Genomic DNA, 16675 nt, shown 5'->3' on the forward strand with positions numbered 1-16675 from the left:
TCCCATCCATGAAGGTTTAACCCTGAGCTAGTTGGAGTTATATCCCACCTCTTGCTTCTTCGTATCATAAAATTGTTTCCGTAATCAACTAAGTGAGCAAATTGAGAATAATTTCGATTGGTTACAGTGTAAATTCTAAATCTAGCCATGCGTGCGCAACCACGGACTTCGACCGTCTATCCACGCTTAGAACTCGTGATGAACCCCATATCCCACCTCACCAAATACCATCCTCATTCCAGCCATGCCCCCAAGCCCGCTTTGGCATAATCTCCTTCTCCCTCTCCTTCTCCTCACAATCTCCCCCGTCTACTCTTTCAGAATCGAATTCGGTACCGGCTCCTCCCCCTCCAAAAATTTCGAACTCCTCCAACCCCCAGCAGTTTACCCCCCAACCGACGAAACCTGTCATGAAATCACCACAACTCTATCCCCAGAATCAGGACTAGACTTAATCCGCGTCCAAAGCAACCAACCAAATGACGGAGATCCCGCAGGAATCATAGCATTCTACAACAATCTAGAAGAATGTAAAGAATCAAATCCAATGTATATATCATGGTTCAAACCCAACACACGAAGTATACAAGCTGCTTCGCCGTATTGGACTATAATCCGTTTGGGAGAGTTAAAAGGTAGTTGGACACTAGGGAGAACAGGATATCCGGAACCTAGAGCTTGGAGGAATATTCCACAACGGGGAGTTTCTCCGGAAATTGGGGTTGTTAGGAGGTTGAAGATGAAGTCTGGAGATGTGGCTATGTTGTTCGATGAAGGGTGGGGGGTTGATACTGGTGGTGTGGTTTGGGAAGCTGGGGATGAGGATGAACGATCTTTAAGGCTGTCGCAGGGGTTACAGGATGTTAATGGTGTATTACCGCAGAGGAAACCGAGTTATCAAACCCAGCAGTCTGATGGGACGGAAATATTCTTATATCCTGATGGATCTAGGAAGGCGGTTATTCCTGACGGTCCAGTTGTCGATACTAGACCCGATGGAACGGCTACAATACATCAAGATGGGCCTGATGGGTTTATTGCGGAGTACAATCCACGAACTGGTGCTTTAGTTCAAGATAATGAAGGAAGACACATTCGTCTCAACCTCGAGGAACTAGAGGAACTCGACGCTCTCGAAGCAGCCGGGTTTTTTAAATCACGAACAGCATTTAACGAAGCCATGTTGGAGTTACAATCAAGTCTGTTCAGTCCAAACTCAGGAGCCTACGATGCATTATCACGATTAAGCCCAAGCGGAAATTTCGTCGCAGAAGATATAGGAAGTCCTACAGAACAAGACGATTCACCACAACCCCGCGATTCAGTATCTTTACCAGAACCAAATAAAGGTAAAAACATCCTTCAAAAGATCGGATCAGCTTTGAAAAAAGTATATAACTGGGCTCGACAGTCATGTAAACTCCGGTCTGGGAAGTCATTACGATCTCCAGTTCTTCCAGAATGCGCCGCAGATATGGAGTTCATGCGAGAAAACGAGTTTAGTCCGTTTTCTTTAGGTTCCCCTTCAGCTTCTGCATCATACTTAGGTGATCAATCGAACGGCCAACGGTTGTCTAGATTTAACCAAGGCAAGACAATAGAAACACCCAATGGTGCCGAGCAAAGCTTCAAACACACATTCTCCCCGGTACCCGATGGAACAGACGGTGATTTTACAGAAGAAAACCTAGAATCACCCTACTTCGCACAGGTACCCGGTAACGAATTTACATTCCGTGATGAAGAGAATTCGAGAAGATCGGAGGATGTTGGTGATCAGGAACCTGACGAGGTGATACAAATTCCGAATCAAATTCAAGATTATTCGTTAGGTATTTTGAATATATTGAATCGTAAGAAGGATACCTCAGAGTTTACGTTTAAAGGGGAACAGCAGGGGACTCAAAGTGTGAATGAAATTTATACGGATGGCCCGGTAGCGAGTTATCCGGAGCTGAATGATATTGAGGAAGATGTTGTTGTACAGGATATTTCGAGGGCGTCGAGTTCATAGTAGAAACTTCTTCCATTGTGAGATTATTGATGCTACTTTAAATAGGAAGCGAATTTTTAATTTTATTATTCATTCACTCGACGGTTTTTAAATAGTGGCCGCTCATGTTTGGACTCCAATTCAATAAAGACTAGTCGACTTCTAATAGAAGGTATCTAGACGACAAGATTGGATATAAGAAGTACGCCCGGACCCGAAATATTTCATTTCTGAAAAAATTTTAATTTTATAAATATGGTATTAAAAACATGCCAATAGGAAGCTATCCCAATATGCTCATAAAAAAGAAAGAAATTATCTGCATGCTAATAGATTCAAAAGAGGGGTCATAAAAGAACTCTGCCATATGCGTAGCTTCTATCGACGAAGCACTGTCTCCAAACAAAACATTGGTCGGGAGATGCTGCGATCAACGCTCTCCCAATAACCCCTGGCACTACCTTACGCCAGTCTCCTCATACTCCTCACAGACCCAACCGGACTCCCCTTCTCCACATCCCCGGGCCTCAACCCCCCACCCAAGGTCACAGCACCCCCACCAGGACTCATCGGATAATCACCCTGCCTGACATTAATACCAACCGAAATAGTATAAGTGGTACTTCCATCATCTTCTTCCTCAGAGCTGTTGCTTAACTCCAATTGTTTAATATCTTTATCTGATGGGCGACGAACACGACGAGTAGATTGGGAGTAGACATTAAGAAGACGGGGTGCGTAGTGGATGATCAATGCCCGGATTGCAGGGGCAGAAGAACAGATGATTGCGAGGTTAAGTTCGACACTAATTAATAGGATTTTAGTTAGTAGGTTGTACTTTGTAGGAGCTAATGAAGGTTGAGAACATACACAGTAAGAATGCTGACGTTGACGCTTAGAAGCTTTCCATCTGTTACATAGCCGTACATCTGGATTGCACGCAGACGGAAGGCAGATACGACACAAGCACTATTTTCCCTGTATTAGCAAAAACTCATACATATAATATGTAAAAGGACAATACTCACATAGCAGCAATACCAAAGGTAACAACCGCCAAAACCTTTTCTCTTTTTCCCAAATCCAATTGAAAAACAACCGGTAAGGGCATCAACCACAACAAGATATCCGTTACAACACTAACGCCGCCAAGTGCAATCTGTGCCATTTTGGAATCGAGCTTGCACATGATCGTAGCTTCCGCCTCCCAGTATGCGAGCTGGTCGCATTGCAAAAGAATAACAAAAAAGTTGGTCACGCAGGTCGTCAAGATGAAGAAAAAGGTAACAAAGATGGAAGTACGGAAGACGCTGCGGATCTCCGAGGGGCAAGAAGGGCAAAGACGGAGATAGAATAACAAGAGGGATGTCTTGATGAAGAAGAGAGGGAGAGGATAGACCAAGGATAGAACAGTTTGATACTAATATTTATGATATCGTTAGAATCCATAATGCAATTCAACTTTAGGTTACTAGAATATCAGAATCATTGACTTACCATATGGACCTGTGAATATGTATTCCAGCTCATATCCCAGATAGCTACGGCGGGTTCTAAATTATTTGTTAGTTTACTTGCCGATGTTACAAGATTAAGCTTATAAGAGGAAGCACATACGTAGTAAAGAGGCATCTAAAAGGAAATTATTAGTAAATGTATTCAAACGAATAAAAAAAAATGCGGACGGTAGTCAAAAACTTACGAAGAAGACTAATAATTCCATATGTCAAGGATAGAATCTAAATCGAAAAAAAAATTGTGTTAGTATTGCAATGCAACAAGGAATAATACTGAAAACCTCTTACAAATCCAAGAACCATAAACCAATCATGCATCATCAACCTCATAACCAAAATTTCTCGACTCCAAATCCTCAAGATTAGAGTCAAAGTCGCAAAGGCAGTCATGAGCGCAAACACCGTCGTCATAGCCGAAGTCCCCTTCTGATGCTCCAACAAAGGCTGAGCATTCGCCGAGGCATATGTAACCCCTCTCGCGAATTCCTCAGGCCACCAGCCTCGAAGGATCACATCCTGAACACGACGAGGACTATCCGCCCCCATAGCTATCGCAACCTCGGGAAGGTGGTTGGATATATTTGTCGGCGTACGATCGAGGTACTCGGCAAGTGAAACTATAACTTGGGACATTGGTTGGTCATGCTTCTTGTTGGCGGTAAATGCGATGAGAACGTGAGTGAAAATGATCTCTTTCATCGTGAAGCCTCCAAAAACACCGATCCCGTTCTGGCCGAAGGCCATATCCTCATTGGTCGTAGCAAAAGTAAGAGAAGCCATTGTGAAGATTTAAATGATCCCAACAAATACACTAAGGATTAGGAATAGGATTATCGAAAGAAAAAATCGTAGGATATAAGAAAAAAGCGAATAAAGAAAAGAATATCCGCCAGGGATAGTATCCACCAGGGACACGAAAGGAAACAACTGAAGAGAAAGAGAAAGAAAAAAAAATGTGTCGCCGTCTACCAAAAAACGGTTACAAAATTCCTACCGAAGGGGAGAAAGAAAGGAAAAAGAAGGGCCTTTGATCAAGAGACTTCAAAATCCTCTCGAGACTCCTAACGGATGGCATGTTGTATATATGCATCGGCTCTAAGCCCGTGTAGCCACCTTCCTAATCCTTCCTTTAGTCGCACAACACGGAGTGGAATAATGAAGTGGGAGGCGTATCGGAACGTGTTCTGCATGATACTGCGCCATCCAGGAAACTATTTTCAGGCGATAGACATTTGAAGACTAGTAGTGGCATTTTTTCAGGCGGTGTGCCTGAAGGGGGGGTTTCTTGGTAGCAGAACTAGGTTTCGTTCGCTTATGCCACATGTGCACCCCCCCGCCCGGAACCGGAGAATTTGGGTTGGCTAAAGTCCGTTGATGGATCGAGCTACAGACAAAAGGTTGAGGAATTTTTGAAAACGATAACGATTCACTACTGTGGATACCGCTTAGGCTTCATGAGAAACAGAAAGCAATGGGTGTAATGGTGTTCATGATCGATCGTCAAGCGAATTGTCAACTTAGGGAAGTTGGTAAGGCAGCGTTCCTCGCCGTGCCCCGAAGTATGTGATAGATTGCATAGCTGCCTTGCTATACGAGGCACCATCAGGCTTCTGGAAACCTTCGAAACCACGTGGGAAAGAAGTCTTTTCTTTTGGCAGCATCGGGGCTGACAGAATTTTAAAATTCGAATTCAACTAGTAAGTTAACTAGGAGATTTAACCATACGGGCGTTAACGGACCATTTACTCAAGAAATCGTCCTACCACGGGACATCCGATAAAGAAACCCAGCTGACAGGTACCAACCAAGCCCAATCGACCATTGCTACTAACGGAAAAAAAAAATACTTCTGACCTAATTGGAAGTTCAAGCTAGTTTATCTCAATAGCTCAAGATCAAGTACCGGTCGAATGTGTTGAATTGAGGTTGCGACACCGACTTTCTCTTCTGGTTGGCCAGTTTTCTCGCCTAATCTGCAGGGGTTACCCCGAAACATCTTTCTTTCAAACCTCAGAACCACAGGTGGTTAGCCTGGGCTATGAATAGATGCAGGGGCGAGATCATGGACCTGGATTAGACTGTAAAAATGAGAAAAAATTCCGATCGCTTGGCGGGTTTAGAGCGTTCGAGGGCTGTTTGATGAGCTAATGGACGGGATAACTTATGTGCTACAAGATCGGGTGGCTATACTCCATCGAGAGGGTTGTGACAGGATATCGTCATCTGGAGCTTTTGTAAACTTAGGATCAATAGGTTTAATTTGACGAAGGACCGACGGATATCTACTTGTAGCTAGCAGTAGTTGGTATCTGAGATCCAGGTAATTGGGACTGGCTTGCATGCAGTAGTGTCTGTCTGTCTAGTGCTGTGCCGCATGCCTTTGTTGAAGCTAAACGTCAAACTTAAGATATTGAGATCTTAGGAGGCTTGGGATATACATAAGATCTAAACGTTATAAACCATTCTAACCAAGATATTGGCAATCGAGCTTATCCCCAGAATTCCAACTACGACCACGTTTTAATTTAACCAAAACCGGGCTCATCGTTTTATTTTTTGTTGGTGCGCATCGGGAATGTGCATATATTCATGCATGTCGACGTCAATGGAATGTTGCCTTATACAACGTGTGTCGCCAGATATACGGATTCGATATTTACTAAACAGCTATAGAACAATTAGACCCTTCTTCGAATGTACGATTTAGTAATTAGTGCTCAGCCAGAATCTATAAAGTCGATATCCTGATACAGACACTGTTTTCGCCCAGTTGGTTCATAGAACTTCGGCTTAGCAGGTCCTATAGATTGATCAAATGCCGATTGAAACCACAATCTGCTGCCAGGAGGCTCAGGTTCTATAAACTAAACCATAGCTATCAGCGGATCTGATACTATTCAAGATGAAGCCTCCGGCATAATATCTTTAATCGATCCTTCTTTGCCTCAATCCCGCCTCTCCTAAATTTTGCCGCTGCTGTCTGACTTCAAGATGTGGCACAAAATGCCGTTTCGGGCATGTGAAAGAACTCTGTCGGCTGCCGTCGGCACGCATTTGTTCCCCGCAAAGCCATTCCGATATGCTTTTTCGCAGTGCATGGCACATCCACGAATAGAGCTCATCTGTAAATTCTCCCCAGCCCCTCGGTTGTACCGAAAATAACTATCTTCCTGTAAATAAACCCAAATCCCTTCTTTCCTCTTCTTCCTCCCCCTCTTTTTCTCCGGTATTTCTAGTTTTTCGCATAAAGCTTCTGTCTTTTTTTGTCGTCGTTAAGGGTAAAAGTTACAGGTTCTTTTGAGGTTGCGGCTTTGAATTTTCAACACACATTATTAGCACAACATGTATCGCCAAACCGCCCGCGCTTCGGCAAATGCCCGACTTGCACTGATATCACGATCGTTCTCGACAACGTCTTCGCGATCTGTTCAAAATGCATACATTCTCGCCGCAGTAAGAACACCAACAGGAAAGGTATGACAGAAGGCAAAAAAACCCCCCGCAGCTCCAAAAAATCCTAGTCAAATCTAATGTGTTTGTCGCAAATAATAGTTCCATGGTGGCCTCAAGACAGTCCCAGCACCTCAACTCGGCGCTGCTGCCATAAAAGAAGCCATCGCCCGCTCCAAAGTCCCAGCTGCATCTTTCACACATGCATATCTTGGAAATGTCCTCCAAGGATCCCAGGGCCAGGCTCCGGCTCGTCAAGCTATTATTGCCGCCGGTCTTCCCACTACCGTTGAAGCTACTACCGTGAACAAAGTCTGCTCTTCCGGTCTTAAGAGTGTTGTGTTTGCCGCCCAGGATGTTCAACTTGGCCTTAGCGATGCTGTCATTGCTGGTGGATTCGAGAATATGAGTTTGGTGCCGAGATATATGGAGAGAACAATTGGCGGATATGGAGATGTTAAAGTCGAGGACGGTATTCTCAAGGATGGTTTGACTGATGTCTATAACAAATTCCAGTAAGTACCTACTAGTTCACTAATCTTTTTTGTCGGAAATTCTGGTATCCGAGACTAACAATTGTGTTTGCTGCAACAGCATGGGAAACTGCGCCGAAAACACCGCTAAGAACCTCTCTATCACCCGTGAAGACCAGGATAACTATGCCATCGAATCCTACCGACGCGCCAAAGCTGCTTGGGATGCAAACGCCTTCGCCGAAGAAATCGTCCCAGTCGCTGTCCCCCAGAGAAAAGGCGACCCAATCCAAATCTCCAAAGACGAGGACTACGAGGACGTTAAGCTCGACAAGATCCCAACCCTAAGAGCTGCATTCCAAAAGGACGGGACAATCACTGCTGCTAACGCTTCAACCTTGAACGACGGAGCCTCAGCTATCATCATCGGAAGCGAAAAGACACTTAAGGAATTTGGTGGTGACAGCCGAGTTCTTGCCAGGATTGTAGCTCACGCTGATGCAGCCGTTGATCCAATCGACTTCCCAATTGCCCCTGCAAAGGCTATTCCAATTGCTTTGGAGAGAGCGGGTATTACCAAAGACGACGTTTCGGTCTGGGAGCTCAATGAGGCATTTGCAGCTGTAAGCAAGGCTTTGGAGAAGAGTTTGGGATTGGATCCCGCTAAGGTTAATAAGAAGGGTGGTGCTATTGCCCTTGGTCATGCCCTTGGTAGCTCTGGAAGTAGAATTTTGACTACTCTTCTATACCAGTTGGAGAAGGGACAGTATGGTGTTGCTGGTATTTGCAATGGTGGTGGTGGTGCGACTGCCTTGGTTGTTCAGAAGTTGTAGATAGTAAGAGCTTTTTTTGTAAGATATGATATATAAGCCATGATAGGAATGATAATGAATTGGGGTATTGGTCTAGATGGAATTCAAACATGCATTCTCAAAATATAGATAAATCAAAAACTAGTTTTTCAGAATTCTCTCAAGGAACTAGTAAAGTTGAAGATCTCTAGTCAAGAAAGTACTGACATCTTTCAGAATTGAATTTTCTTGCCTTAGAAAAAGTTCAGATCTGGTTACAATCCACAAGCTATGTAGCTTGAACGTCAACATTTACAGCTCGATAGATTGTATACGTAGGGCGGACCCTAGACCGGGTAGAAGCTACTCCATGTCGTCGAATCACCCTTTACTAGACCTCTGGGAATCATTTCTCCCGACCCTCCGATCCATAGTAGCGCCTCTCCTCCACGAGCCAGGTGACCTTCCCACGTCTTCAAGCCTTTCAAATTCTGAACCCCGTTGCATTTTACTAACCAACACATTTCAGACCGCAAAATCCTCATTGACGATGAATACGTCCTCCTCAACGACGAAACCTTTCGTAAGTATTGTCACAAACGTGTAGCTCTAGTAGATATGATATCTTCATTCTCTCATTAATACAATCGTCCAGGTGAACTAAAACTATCCCATGAAATCCTCCATCCACACGCTCTAACATTCACAATAATCTTATCAACCCCACTCCGAACCCTCACCGCCACATTCCTCAAAAATACCTTAACAGCTAGTACAATCCTACTACGAGAGGCAGAACGGAATGTTAACACCCTACAGTACGCCCCCGAAGGCAAAAGATGGAGAAGTACCTATTCATATACCGCCGTACTTATCTCAATCGCCATCCTGGCTTTCCTAATCCACGACGAAACCAGTAATACACAAAACTCAGGTATTCAACAAGACGAAGATCTTGTAGAGAAGAAGAAGGTGGAAGGTTGGAATTGGCAGGATGTAATTTATCATCTTGACTTTGCGTTGATAAAAACGTCTGGGTGGCCTGTTACAAGTCATATCCATGAGTTTTTAGACTTGGTCGATACGAAACTATTACGCTTAATCGACAAGAGTCATAATCTACCCATAAACCGGGACAAAAAGGAAAACAACTGGTGTTCCTGGATCGAACCATCAGAACCCATCTTAAAATCAATAGGAAGAGAATTTGATTCTCCGACTATAGACCAATGGAGGGAACTATACACCCAACAAAAACCCATCAAATTAACCAGCATCATAGATCACTGGCCCGTCTTCGATATCCCTTCGTCCAACGGAAGATATAAAAGTAAATGGTCCTCCTTCCAATATCTTCTTTCCAAAACCATCAACGGGAGGAGAATTGTACCGGTGGAAATCGGAAGGACGTACGCAGATCCTGACTTAAAACAGCGAATCCTAACGTTTAAATACTTTTTCTCGAATTACTTTGTCAGAGGAGCTCCTGGTCGGGATGGTACTGACACGGAAAGTGGGAAAGGAGAAGAGGAGGAAGAGGGTGTATTTGGATATCTAGCACAACATAATCTACTCACCCAAATACCATCTCTCCGAGATGATATCTGTATCCCGGAATATATTAATTACACATCAGAGGACGACAATGAAGATGATGAAGAAGATGTCGCAACAACGATAAACGCATGGTTTGGCCCAGCGAATACGATTACACCATTACATACTGATAACTACCATAACATATTCTGTCAGGTAGTTGGAAGGAAATACGTTCGACTATATCCACCAGAAGCTAGAGAAGCAGTGTTTCCAATGGGGAAGGATGAAAGAGGGGTTGATATGGAGAATACGAGTTCTATACCTGTTACTTGGGTGGAAGGAGAAGAGTCTGAGCTTGTGTATGCTGGAGAAGATGGGGGTTATGAAAAGTGGGAGAAGTTTAAGAATGAAAAATATGTGGAGTTTGTGGTTGGACCGGGTGAGGCGGTGTTTTTCCCGGTAAGCACTGCCGATTTCTCTATGCTCTTTTTTTCATTCTAGTGTTTGGGGAAGTCAGCTGCTGATCTTAGTATGAGTCTTCATAGAAAGGATGGTGGCATTATGTTAGGTCGGTAGAGGCGAGCTTTTCGGTAAACTTCTGGTGGGGTGGGGGTTCATGATCTCAGACGAAGCAGGTGGTCTCTGAAGGTTAGACATTTAGGCTTTCTCTAGTCTCGTAGGACTACCTCTACGAAGCTAGTGGTTTCAGTTTTGGCAGCTTGATCATAGTGTCTTTAGTACCCAAGTGCCGATGGAGGTACTGTCACCAGCTTAAAGTGTTAGATCCCACGGCGCCAGCGAGGTCCCATTGATTACAATCAGCATCAAAGAATATCCATATTTATTCCCAGGAAACCCAATTCTCGATATTCGGAGACTAGGAGGCCATAAGACATCTATAATTGCGCCTCTTAACCCATTGGCTAAGTTAACAATGCCGAACGTCGAATACAAAACAGAAATGTCTACAGCTAACCAGTCCATCCCACACATCCGTTGCCACTCGGTGTAGACCGCTTCGAAGCTCCTTAGTATGGACCACCCAATTGGCCAGGGAGTTCCTTCGATAGCCCTAAACGCTGGTACTTACATAGCTAGCCTTCGATTCCTGTCGACACACGTAAAGAGGCAGCTTGCCGAGTCACCGATCGCCTGTACTCGACAATGGCAAAGTAACCGAATGAAAACTCGTATCAACCGCCGTATACAGATGTATGCACATGTATTCGAAATTGTGGCTAAACCTCTTTTTTTTTTTTTCATTTCGCCATCATAAGCCATTGTTAGCGGGCGCGTAATTTTATTTTATGCACGCAGATAATGACATGATTATAAGCTCGTACAGTAAGGAAATTTTATCCTGTTGCTAACGTTAAGCAACTTTTTTTTTTTGCAAGCTGAAAGCTCTAGCTCTAGGGGAAGCTACCAATACGTGAGCAGTAAAATGTCCAGGACGCGACGGAATATTATCTTGATCAAAAAAATTCTGGACGGTCGGAGGCACGAGCTCTAGTGGCCAAGAGCGAGAAATTCCCCGAAAACTCGATAGCGTTGGTATTGCTAACTGGTATCTACCTAGATACTCCAGTAGAATTTTTTTTGCCTTGACTCGAGTGGGAATAAATGAATTCGAGATAATGAACCAGCCGAGGTCGAAGGGAAGCAATTGGACTGGTCTCGCGTTGGTTTGGGCTGTGTTTGGCATCGCGTAGCCACAGATTAAACTCGAACCTAGGCCACGAATTAGGTCACCGCCAATGGTTGAGCTCCATGGAAGTATTAATTGGAGAATGCCGATGTCCGACGCTCAATTACGAAAGAGGAACTGTCAAGATTTAATTAAACGCTGGTGATCCAGACGGAAGGGTCACAAGACCAGCTCGAGTGATCATTCCTGCTGTCGTTAAATTGAACCGTGGAGAGCTAGTTAGCTAGTCCGACGTCCTGTGTGATTCAGATTGCATTGATGTTATCCAGGTTTTTTTGGCCGGCAGCAGACCCGGGATCAATTGCTATTTCAAGTCGCAAAAACATGGTTTTTTGAGATTATCGTAATGCAAAAGAACAGGCGAGCATCGTGGTGTAACAGGAGAATCTTGCTGAATGAGAGAAGCTTCCTTTGTGAACCCTGTTCCCCGCGGGTTCGACCGAGCTTGAATCTATCCGTGAATGGACGGAATACTGCAGCTGTATGCGCATAACCCGAAATTTCTCGAATTTCATTTCGAAGAACGAGCAGGCTTGCAAACCTGCAGGTCTGCTATGCTATGTGTGGTACAACTGTGGCGACATCACTATCAGCTGTTTCCACGAAAGTTCAAGCCAGGCCTTTGGCTAAATAGAACGGCGCATTATCTCGGTGTATCAGAGATCGGAAATTTTAAATTTTAATTGGTTTCACTTCGCCTAACTAAATATAGCTTGGAGAAACAAGGATATCTAGGCCGACGATATTTTGTGACGAAAAGGACTCGTTGTATTTCATCTGTGAATTGCGCGTGCTAAATTGATTCGAAAATGTATTCGTAACCTGCGTGAAGGGACCTGACAGGACAACGTACCACCTGCAGGGCATCTCGATCTTGCATTTCAGGCGAGCTTGGACCTCCCGTCAAACGTGTTCCATCGCAGATGCCGAATTCCATGGACAGGTAGACAGAAGATGTCGTCAGGCCCGGATGGATCCTGTTGCAAACCCAACCAAACTTCCGGATCTTCGACCCAAACTCGAAGGTAGAGTCGAGGGTTCTGTAACATCAACGGTTAAGACCAAACGGTCTCGCCTCATGCGCCAGCCTGCACGATCCTAATCCTGGGGCCAATCACCAGGCCGCAAACGCAACCAACGTATGCATGACGAGTTGAAGCGGTTAGCAGGCTGCATAATCCTACCGCCTAAAGATGCGATTTTGGTTAGGCCGTCCAAATTCGTCAGTGAAGGCCAAGCTCTGGTGAACAAGCTCTAGCTTTGTGTAGCTAGCTGGTCAGCCCTGTTGCAGGACTTTCGGTGACAAAAAAAGCCAGTTCTTGTCGTGAGCTCTCGGATGAGATTTAATCCATCAACCACCCCAGCAGTAGAGGCAGAAGATAACAGGAAAAGTCAGCAACGATGCTTTAATACTTGGGATCTTCCAGTGCTGAGTCCACTCGTACCTCATCGGAAGTGCGTTCGACACACGCAGTTAGGAGCTGGGAGGTCAGCTTGATTAGCTGCTTCTTTCGATAATCACATTACCAACTTAACTTAGGAGGAGGGCATAATAATAATAACCAACAGAGCTGAGCTGCGCAAACGGCGCTATTCATTCGGAGGAGGAGCTGAGGGGTTGAACTGAACTGAACCGACTCTCCAAAAAAAAACCGAACTTACCTTCTTGGAACCGATTGCATCGAAGCGAATCCATTCAAACCATCGACAGCTGACCTGACAACTGCATCGACACCAGCCAAATCAGCAGCGCTGCACTGCATCTGCACTGCGTTGCTAGCTGTTGCTGATTGGCGAGCATCGACGTAGATACTGAGTAACACACACATACACCCACCAACAACACATTAAACCTCGTCTCGTAGCAACCAAAAGATGTGCTACAAGGAAACCCGGCATTGGAGCTGTAACTGTTCGCCCGCAGTCTACTACAACACCTGCAAGGAGAACCCCTTCAAGAGCGTCGAGCTATGTTATGTCTTCCAGAAGCTCCAGAGCTCCTCGGGAGTCCCATGTAACGACTGTACCGTCTGGCCTACCCCGCCATCGTCCCCGTCTGCCCGCATCCGCCAACTCAAGGATGTCTTTGAGTCTCGTGCTGACGCTGTCAAGAACCCCGCCCCGACCCATGACTGTGCCCGAGGAGTTCGACATCGCCGGGATTCAGTTGGCAAGCTTGACGAGAAGTGTACCGAATGCAGGATCTGGGGCCTCCCTTGCGACTTGAAGGAACCTCACTGTAAGTCTTTATATTACTATTACTATATACCTACTGGACATATATATCTATATATTATATCTCTCTATATGATCATATCTTTTCCATCTTATCTTTCTCGATCATTATCATCATCATCATCGCTATATATTTATATATAATCATCGTCCTCATCGTCGTCGTCCTCGTCGTCGTCATCATCATCACCCTTCTCCCCTCCCCAGAACGAAACGGTGTAAGGAGCGAATCTTATACTGAGGGTTATCCGTTTTTTTCTCTTCTTCAGGTAGTCATTGCCTCCGGAATGGAACTGTCTGTGAAACCGCTAGGGAATGGCTAGGAAGGGTTAGTGGGAAGAGTCCGACTAAAAGCCGATCTTCGTCCATATCTGCTCCAGAACCTCCTATCGATATCCCAGCCGAAGACCCCACCATTTGTACCATCCAAACGACCAATGTTCAAAACGCCAGCACCGAACTTCAGCAACTCATCGATGGCACCGTACCGCCCCCGAATATGGAAGACTACTCTATTCACCATAAGGCAACCGACGAAAGCTTGGCAGATCTTAAGAAGAACATTCGTGGATTGAGGGCTGCTCTTACACTACTTGAAACTGAGAAGAAGGAGGCTAGCGAGGAACCGGAAGTTATCAGCAAGCCGGAACCCGTCAATGGCGTCCAGGACTTCACCAGTTTACCGGAATTTATGGACTTTTATATCGACAGACGCAAGGATAGACTCGGCTGGCAGGAACAAAACGTCGACTACGGCTACAACAATGTCGACTTCGACGTTTGTCCCCTGGATGATTCGCCTTCGCCTTTTATTAAACAGGACGAATCCTCGCCTATGCCCTTTTCTTCGGATGAAATCGTCATGGAATCGACCCCGGTAGAATCTTTCTTACCCGAGGAAGAACTATCCGTACCGCAAGTACCACTCGTTAATGATCTCAAATTCAGGAAATCCCTAAACGACCTAAACACAACAAGCCGAAAGGTTCGTACTGCAGCTCAACAGGCATACAGGAAACTGAAAGCCGTAGCTCGGAGCAGGAAGGCCTCACACGCCTTCAGACGCTTCGTTGAGTCGCTAGGAAGTTTGGATAATATCCTGAGAATTGGCTCCCAGACATTTGAGATGCTTCTTGACCAACAAACTCCACACTCTTTGATCGAAATCTACTGCTTCCTTCACTTCGCATACGCCATGTCCCAAGGTGATACGGACCTCCTGCCCAAGTCTAGCGAGAGAGAGTTCCAAAAGGGTCTCCTTGTTTTCAGGTCCTGCCTTCCATCTACCCCAGACGATGATGGAAACAGCCAAAGGGATATCTTTGATGAGATTGCTCATCATATGGCACATGAATTGGAATGCGCTTTGAGGTGGGCGAAGAAGCAAAATTTGACCCCAACAAGTTTCCAAGGATTGAGCTTGGAGGATGTCTTGAGACTTCACTCCCAGCGAGAAGATTCTTGCAAGGATGTCAATGATGCCGTAAATGCCGCCATGATGCACGGTCAAAACCTGACTAAGGCTACACTTTTTGGTTCTGCTCCTGAATACTCTTGCAACGCTATGGCTAGTTGGAAAGACGTACAATCACTGAGAGTCTTCAACGGCATCTCAGGATTTTTGACTGGTAAGAATGAAACTCTCATACAATTGACTTGAACTCCCCGACTAATGATTTAAATCAGGCTTAAACCGTTATGGGTCACCGTTTAAAGTTTTCACTGGCGACTTCTGCAAATCTATTGCTTCTGGTATCTACAAACACCCGCTTTACTCGAAGTCTTTCCGTCACTACAATCGACTGTTTGATGCCGATGAAATGCGAGATGCCATCAACAATGGAGTTATCTGCAACTTCGACCGCAAACTGATCGCCCATAGCCCCGTTGCTAAGGTTTTGGATACATCTTTGGAAATGCTCGATCTTGGATCATTGATCACTCTCGAAGACTTTGTTGAATATGCCCGCGGACTTCTCTTGGTTGCCCTTCTTCCTTTCTGCGTAGCCAAGCTCGTTGAAGAAGAACTCATTACCAGGTCCCAACAGCTTGTTCAACACCTTCCAGGAAATCTTCTTCGTAGAGTTCAATGGCCCGAGGGTATCATTGCCCCTGTCAAACCCGCTATGGAAGACAACGAATACGATGTTGTCAACATGGCACAGCCTACTCTTATGGATCCCTACTACCCAACTGTCTCTGCTCAATACTCACCATCCCACCACTCTTCTGTCGAGCCTATGGAATACGAAATGTATTCTTCGACTCCTGAGAGCACCCACAGCACTATCCACTCCCATGCTGAAACCATGTCTACTCCTCATACTTCTTCCTGCAGTGAAGAAGGTGATTCCCCCAAATGCAACGCCTCTCCTTCTACCCCATCCCTCGTTTGTCCAACTTGCCAAAAGACCTTCACAAACAAATCAAACCTCGCGCGTCATGAACGTACCAAGCATACTCCTGGTGCTGCTGGTTCTAAGAAGCAACTCAGATGCCCAATTCCAGGCTGCAAGACTATGCTCGGTTCTGCTCGTGCGAAGGAAAATATGCGAACACATTTGAAGAAGAAGCATGGCATCGAACGACCGGGGATGGAAGAAGTTAGATGGAGAGTTGACGTTATGGGGTGTGTATAATACTCCTGTTCGATTCTTAGTAAGAAGGAGAAAAGGAAGTATGAGTTTTTTTTTAACAGATATCTACTTCCTATAATCTCCTTCTTTTCGATTCTTAGTCATTATACCTCTTTTTATTCGGTATGACTTATTATTCTTTTCTCTTTTACCCCGTTTAACTATCCCAAACATCATCATTATTATTACTATCCCCCCTCCTCCCCTACTATGAAACACCCCCCTATAGACGTGTGTATCGATATTGCGAAATATCATATCTGCTACCTCTTTGTCATTTTATTTATTCTTCTTGATTTTTTGTCTTTGTTGTTTTTGTGCAGAGGGACCTCT

General features: G+C 45.0%; 5 protein-coding genes across 5 annotated transcripts; 4 read left to right on the forward strand and 1 right to left on the reverse strand.

The window, feature by feature from the left end:
- Positions 1 to 244: 244 nt before the first annotated feature.
- On the forward strand, positions 245 to 2014 carry AOL_s00176g23 (uncharacterized protein; the record flags this gene model as incomplete). Its single annotated transcript, XM_011128159.1, has 1 exon — positions 245 to 2014. The coding sequence occupies one exon, from the start codon at positions 245 to 247 to the stop codon at positions 2012 to 2014; it is 1770 nt and encodes a 589-aa protein (XP_011126461.1).
- A 441-nt stretch (positions 2015 to 2455) lies between these two features.
- On the reverse strand, positions 2456 to 4290 carry AOL_s00176g24 (uncharacterized protein; the record flags this gene model as incomplete). The annotated part of the gene is made up of 7 exons (XM_011128160.1): positions 2456 to 2798; positions 2864 to 2962; positions 3022 to 3413; positions 3491 to 3546; positions 3611 to 3625; positions 3696 to 3732; positions 3799 to 4290. The coding sequence occupies 7 exons, from the start codon at positions 4288 to 4290 to the stop codon at positions 2456 to 2458; spliced, it is 1434 nt and encodes a 477-aa protein (XP_011126462.1).
- A 2562-nt stretch (positions 4291 to 6852) lies between these two features.
- AOL_s00176g25 (uncharacterized protein) lies at positions 6853 to 8266 on the forward strand (the record flags this gene model as incomplete). The annotated part of the gene is made up of 3 exons (XM_011128161.1): positions 6853 to 6984; positions 7063 to 7475; positions 7555 to 8266. 3 exons carry the CDS (start codon positions 6853 to 6855, stop codon positions 8264 to 8266), a joined length of 1257 nt encoding a protein of 418 aa, XP_011126463.1.
- Positions 8267 to 8594: 328 nt separating this feature from the next.
- AOL_s00176g26 (uncharacterized protein) lies at positions 8595 to 10383 on the forward strand (the record flags this gene model as incomplete). The annotated part of the gene is made up of 4 exons (XM_011128162.1): positions 8595 to 8682; positions 8754 to 8807; positions 8880 to 10222; positions 10309 to 10383. 4 exons carry the CDS (start codon positions 8595 to 8597, stop codon positions 10381 to 10383), a joined length of 1560 nt encoding a protein of 519 aa, XP_011126464.1.
- A 2963-nt stretch (positions 10384 to 13346) lies between these two features.
- On the forward strand, positions 13347 to 16345 carry AOL_s00176g27 (uncharacterized protein; the record flags this gene model as incomplete). The annotated part of the gene is made up of 3 exons (XM_011128163.1): positions 13347 to 13710; positions 13976 to 15334; positions 15393 to 16345. The coding sequence occupies 3 exons, from the start codon at positions 13347 to 13349 to the stop codon at positions 16343 to 16345; spliced, it is 2676 nt and encodes an 891-aa protein (XP_011126465.1).
- Between the last annotated feature and the right edge of the window lie 330 nt (positions 16346 to 16675).

This window comes from Orbilia oligospora (assembly GCF_000225545.1).
Source record: "Orbilia oligospora ATCC 24927 unplaced genomic scaffold scaffold00176, whole genome shotgun sequence".
In the NCBI taxonomy this organism is placed as follows: domain Eukaryota; kingdom Fungi; phylum Ascomycota; class Orbiliomycetes; order Orbiliales; family Orbiliaceae; genus Orbilia; species Orbilia oligospora.